The sequence below is a fragment of the Prosopis cineraria genome, unplaced genomic scaffold, assembly GCF_029017545.1.
Source record: "Prosopis cineraria cultivar Desert tree isolate PC_DT_omini unplaced genomic scaffold, ASM2901754v1 PC5, whole genome shotgun sequence".
NCBI classification, from domain to species: domain Eukaryota; kingdom Viridiplantae; phylum Streptophyta; class Magnoliopsida; order Fabales; family Fabaceae; genus Prosopis; species Prosopis cineraria.
The window spans coordinates 27,150,602-27,157,370 of NW_026555336.1; the positions used below are offsets into that span (position 1 = coordinate 27,150,602).

Below are 6,769 nucleotides of genomic sequence, written 5' to 3' on the forward strand. Positions count from 1 at the left end.
TCGAGCATATTCGTTAAAAGCTTATTGAAACTCAAATTTATTAAAAACCTCATATAATAAGGCTTGATTATGACACCTCAAGTTTTGGACTTATTTGGATCTGTTTGAATATCCAAATTATTATTTTTTAAGGAAATTTTAATTTTTTTTAAAATTAACTATTTGTTGTTATAATAAAAAAATATACAACATTCTTTTAAGATACTTAAAAAAATATGAAAGACTCAATTTTTTAAGGAAAATTGTTGATAAAAAAAGTTTCAAAATGAAGATTAAATTATTTTTTTAAAATTATTTTAAGATAATTTATAAATTAAAAAATTATTAAAATATAACAATGCGAAACTTTTTCAATTTCCAAGAAAATATTATAATAATGTATTTAAATATATATATATATATATATTTAGTGTAAAATTAATTAAGTCCTAAGGAAATAATCAATATGCAAGCATCACTTTCCTAAGCCTGACTTTCAAATTTTTCGGGCTGGAAGAAAAAATTTCTATTTTTCATGTTATAGGCATTGTCATTTATTTTTTGTTTTGTTTTTGGGTAACAAAATTTTTAATCCTTTAAATTTATCCCAGTTAAAAATTTGTGCCACAAGTTTAATTTTTATCAACTTAATTCTTTATATATTTTTTAAATTATCTCATTAGTCCTTTAATTTTTAAAATAAAAATCAACTCTTAAAATTAATTTAATTAGTAAAGTATGTTGATAACTTGACAAGTATATATATATAAATGAGAATAAATTAGCCATTAAATAATTTTAATTTTTATAGTTTACTTAGATGCATTTTGTACTTTTATTTTTAAAAATTTTCGGTCCATTTTTTTGACATAAATAATTATACATGTTTTTAATATTATTCTACATGATTGTTATGAATATTTTGTTATTTATGTCAGCAAATTTTAATAGTGTTACATCTTCTTTAACTAAAAATTAAGAATCAAATTGATAATTTAAACAAACTTGAGGATCAAATTGATAAATATTAATTAAATTTGAATGACCAAATTGACAATTGAGAAAAACTTGAAAGACTAAAAGTTTCATTATTCTTGTTAATTTGTAGTTGGACTAATAACATATGGGTTAAGGGCAATTTTATGCTTAAACTATAGATCTAAAAGTATCTAAGACCCTAAACTTTTTTAGATTAAGATGTATTTTTATCCCTGAACTATTTTTTTTGAGGAGCTTTGGGCACCCTGAACTAATAAATAGAGCAATTTTATCCTTGAACTATTTTATTATGGAGTAAAAAATTTTCTAGTAGTCACTTGTTAACTTTATTATTTTGTATTGATATGACATGTGCATGAGACCTATGCACCATGACAAGTAAGACTTGTAAGACTTTGATAATATCTTTTGATGCCAATTTACTCCTAAGCTTTTTTTTTTTTTAAGAGCATTAGAAACCCTAAAGTCTTTTTCTAGGAGTGTTACACATTCTAAAGTCTTGTTAAAATAAAATTAAATAAATATTATTAAAATATTAAATATTTTAATAATCAATGATTTAAATATTACTATTTATGAATATTCATTAAAAATTTATAATTTTGTTAAATATTATCAGCTAAAAACTAGTTTTTTAAAAATTTATAGATGACTTGTAATGTACTAATGTTTTACAAATCAATTATATTTTTAATATTGATTAATTTTTTAAATTTTTTATTTCATTATTTGTAATTTTTTTATCAATCAATGATCTTCTTCCAAATAATTACATTATCCAATTTAATATTTTTTGATATTTTGCTATTTTGTATTCAAAACAAAGGAAATGAACTCCCAAATTAATGGAGAAACTTTTTTTTTACTCATCTATCCATTATTTTCTTGTTAAGTAATTTTTTTTGCAGCACATTAATAGGCAATGTAAAATCTTTCAAATAAACATTTTTATTGGCATATTGTTGATCGTGATCTATCATGTTTTTGATTTTATTCTTAACAATGCAGTAGACAGAGAGTATTAAATATGGTTGGTGCAATAGTTTTGAAGAATATCATAATTACTTGATAAAAAAATGACATAAAATGATCTAAAAATTTAAAGAACTTAACTAATATTAAAAATATAGGTAAGTTCTGACTTGCATGAAAGGTATAATAATCTGAGCATAATCTTGGAGAAAGGCTTGGAGATCGTTATTTTTTTTAATCAATTAATAGTCAAAGTTAACTTTTATTATTGGTAAATAGAACATAAAACCATTTTTAATTGCTGAAAGAGAATATTGAACAAAAAAAAAACAATTTAAAGTGTCATACGCTTTTGGGGCTGTAGTTTAAAAATTAAATAAAATTATTAACCAGAAACGAATAATATATCATATACGTTAAGTGGCAATATAACGTGCGTCTTCCAGGAAAAAGAAGAAAAAACATTACTTTGAATATATGTAACCGGATTTACTTCTATAGAAATTAAATAATATACTTGTTATCTTCATTCATATAAATTGTGACAGGTATAGTATCCATTCTCGGTAGGTATATATTTGGGCAAATCACATAGAGTAGCAATACACAGGCTCACACACACAAATATGCATGTATATCATGTATAGAATAATATTATTAATTATATATTAACAATTATCACACTACTCAACAGATAACGGGACATATCATATCTCTTGCTAGCAACTAATATATATGTAGTATAAAATTTTTTTAAGTCACTCCTTTTATGAATTATAAATAATGCAATTGTATTCATTTTTTTCACACAATCGAGACCAATACTAATTATTATATAAATGTATTTTAATTACCATATTCTTCGGGCGAAATGTATATTACCATATTCGCTCTATCTGATGACCTTTGCATTATACGCCGCCTTTTATCAATTTCAAAGGCCTCATCATCACATTGTCTTCATGGTTTGACACCTGCAAATTAAAGAATCGTCATCGTGTTCTGCGCAGTCACGTACAAAGCAAATAAATGATACTACCTATATATATATATATATATAATATATATATATATATATGTTTAATAGTTTAATTAAACTCAAAGAAAGTAAATAAAAATGCTAAAAAAAAAAGTATGGCAAGAATGCTTACATGACAATGATACAAGTAACCAGGTTCTGCAGTTGCATCAAATTCATACGATGCATTTGTGTGTATATAACCAAACCTCACTACAATTTTCGTCACACACATGGGTGTCATCTTGTACACGACCTTCCACCCCCGCTCATGAGCTGGCACCTCTAGTTTCTTGCCACGTGCATACTCCTCCACGCGGCACTCAGTCGCATTATTATGTTTCCTCATGCATTCATTAAACTCGTCAATGTTCACCAGCTCGGTTTGATCCACCACCTTGAACAATCCTAAATGAATGTGAAGGGGATGATTGGCCTGTGTAAGATTGATCACATACCACACCTCCGTTGATCCCTCTTTTGGAGTTTCTGTCACCGGCGACTCGAAAGGTTCTGCATTTAAGTATAAGTGAGTTGCATCTCCTCTCTTTTTTCCTCCTCCATACCCAAACATTGTAATGTACCTTGTGTGCGACACACTTGATAAATCTGCATCAGGGTATTTCAGCAACTTCTTCGGTATATGTGATGTGTCAATTTCTGGATCAGGTTTTATAAAGAATTTGATCACCTTGCTGTTCGCTTCATTCACTGGATCTCCAAAAGGGAAGTGAGATGGTGCACTGTTTGCTAAGATAACTGTGTCATTCTTTGATTGAGAAAAGTCAACAATCACATCTGCGATCTCAAATGGCCCCACTACAACTTCCTCTGTTGTCACCGGCTCTTCTATGTACGCAGAATCTGATGCCACGTGGGTGAGTTGCAAGCCATTGGTGAAGAAGAGTCTAAAGAATCTACAGTTGCTGGCGTTGATTATCCGGAATCTATACTTACGACGTCGTACGGTCATGCGTGGCCAAACTTTTCCATTCACCGTGATAATGTTACCAAAGTGAAATGGCTGCCATTGAGGGTGTATGGTGGGGTGGTTTCCGGTGGAATTCATGTATAAGGAACCATTAACGTGAAAGCTCAAATCGAAGATCATCAATGGTCGATCGAAGCTATCACCATTGGGTAATCTGAGAGGGTGCTCGATCAGAGGGTGGCGAATGATGTAGGCTCCGAACAAGCCAGCAAGGAGGTTGGCTCTAGTCAATCCTAAGGCATGATCGTGATAGCACATGATTCCAGGGTGTTGATTGTTTGGATAATGATAGGTTTTTTTAGACCAAGTGGGTCCCGTTTCGTTGAATCTGGCAGTGAACCAAGCATTTGGATGACCATCACTTTGGGGCTCTTGGATGCCACCGTGGAGGTGAACCACTGTGGGAATGCCCTTCTTGGAGTGGGGCATGGCTGTGGGAATGGTGGGGTCTAATGGGAGGATGTGATATGAAGGGAGGTGATTTTGCCACGTCACGTATGTGTCAATTCCATGAAGGGCTTCAATTGTTGGACCAGGGACTGTTGCAGTATGTTGGTCTACACCGTAGGCGAAAACTGGTGTGGGAGGTAAATCCCTATGGAATTTCTACACATCGAAAAGCATTTAGTCATTTGATGGGATGACACCCATCGGGGTCATGAGTATCTAATTTTTGATGAGATCTAAATTGTCAACGCCATGATATGGATGATTTAAATGTAATTTTTTTAATTTTAATTTTATGAACAAAATTGTCATAAATCTGCTCATAACCAATATTAATAGTCTAGTTAATCAAGATGATCCGAATTTAATATTAAATTATTTTATAACTTTTATATTTTTTTCCAGTATAATTTTTATACATTGATTATCCATATTTATCATTGGTGGGAGGATTTAGTATTATTTTTTTAATTTTTATTTTGATAATACAATATTAAAAATAAACATAATCTTGTAACCAGAACTTGCCAAATTTGTTTATAAAAATTACAAGTTTAAAATTTTAGATTTGAATTATCTAGAGTAAATTTAAATAGTCAATTTATAGAAATTATAAAAAAACTTTAATATTAAATCTGACCTATTCAAATCAAGTAGATTTATTAAATTTTTATATTTATTTTGATAAATAAAAAATAAAAATAAAAATAAAAAAAAAAACTTAAATCTAAATTGTTTAAATTTCATTAGAGGTGATGAGCATCAAATACAAACTTGTCATTCATACCACAACCTTCTTTAAAATAAGACATAGGGAGGAAAAGATGAATTGTACGTGTGAGAAAATTAAAATGGTTTAAGGAAATAATCAAGATGATGCTATATATCATTTTAGTCAAAAACATAACGAAGAAATTATAGGAATGAAAAAATAATAATACCCAATTCTTTTGGAACATGCCAATCTGAAGTGATTTGGGTTTGGGGTTTCCACGAAGGATCTCATAGCCAAGGATTCTGGGCATATCAGGAACCTCATCCACAAACATCTCCAGCTTGGATGGTTCTACCAGTATGTCATCGTCTCTAACAAAAGAAGCCGCTGAGGAGGTAATAATCACAGCCTCTAATAAAGCAATCATGAATGTGAGTTTCAGAGGCATTAGTGGTCTATCCATGGCTCTTAAATTATGCAAGGTTCTTAAATTTTGTGTCTGTGTGTGTGTGTGTCTGTTTGTGTTTATACATATACCTACTTGTAAGATTAGCCAATGTGTGTACGTGCTATACAAATATAAGACAGATAATTAAGTGAGGACGGAGAGACATGACAATGATTTTCTTAAGACGACCTTGATTTGTATTTAATTTTGCCTTTTGAGAGTAGCATATATGCAATGGTTATAGGTGAAATCTTTAAAATTGAACATAGCCTAATTAAAAATTAATGTTAAGAAAAGCCAAGAATAACCACGCTACCGCTTCACTGAGACTAAAAACTTAATAACATTTGCGTTTTTAATGATTGATAATTCATATAATAATACTTAACAAAAAAATAATTCATATAATAACATGTCAAAAATAACGCCCAAGGCTCAGCTGAGTGGGCACAATGGTTGGTCAAAGAAACTAAGTGGGCTCAATAATTAAAGATATAAAGTAAAATAATGTTAACCATTTGCTCTTTATAAAGGGTATAGGTGAGAATTCTTCCGAGGCCATCAGGCATGATTATAATTTTAAGTTGTCACTACAATAGAAATAAGCAAAAATAACGTAACGGGGATTATAAAATAATGACAAAGTAAAATTGACGGAGATGTAAGGGATTATGTTTGCCTATGTATGACGGTTAAGCTTTTTCTACCATCATATGTAATGTATGCTCCTCTTACTTTGTTCATAACTTAATCACGCACAATTTATCTATTCTATCATGGTAATTAAAAAATAACTAAACATAGTAAGTGATTGCATAGTAGAAAAAGGCTTGGCCATAGTTGAAATAGTCAACTATGGTAGAAAAGAATTAAATCACATTTAAAGGTTTACTATGGTTTAAAAGAGTTTAACTTATTATATATATATATATATATTATGAAATATAAATAATTATCCTATTATGATAGAAAAGAGCCGACCATGAAGGAAAAATTTAAACTAAGATATTGAAGTATCTACCATAGTAGAAAATAGATAAACAAAATATGAATATGACTGCTAAGTTAGCAAGGATTTTGTTTAGTAAATTAATTTAAAGCATAATTTAATACCCTACGATGGTAGAAAAGGATCTACCATGGTAGAAAGACAACTAACTAATGATATTTAAGATCTAGCAACCATATTAGAAAAGAATT

General features: G+C 29.4%; 1 protein-coding gene across 1 annotated transcript; it reads right to left on the minus strand.

Annotated features, from left to right (window-relative positions):
- Positions 1 to 2,861: 2,861 nt before the first annotated feature.
- LOC129310797 (multicopper oxidase LPR1-like) lies at positions 2,862 to 5,584 on the minus strand. Its single transcript, XM_054952709.1, has 3 exons — positions 5,348 to 5,584; positions 3,102 to 4,565; positions 2,862 to 2,924 (listed from the first exon to the last, which is right to left on the minus strand). The coding sequence occupies exons 1-3, from the start codon at positions 5,582 to 5,584 to the stop codon at positions 2,862 to 2,864; spliced, it is 1,764 nt and encodes a 587-aa protein (XP_054808684.1).
- Between the last annotated feature and the right edge of the window lie 1,185 nt (positions 5,585 to 6,769).

Excerpts from the sequence above, each read along its gene's own strand:
- LOC129310797 (XM_054952709.1), bottom strand. The coding sequence starts at position 5,584 with ATGGATAGACCACTAATGCCTCTGAAACTCACATTCATGATTGCTTTA. Across the intron at positions 4,566-5,347 it reads GCATGTTCCAAAAGAATTGG|AAATTCCATAGGGATTTACC; the intron begins GTATTATTATTT and ends TTCGATGTGTAG. Across the intron at positions 2,925-3,101 it reads GTTACTTGTATCATTGTCAT|GTGTCAAACCATGAAGACAA; the intron begins GTAAGCATTCTT and ends TTTAATTTGCAG.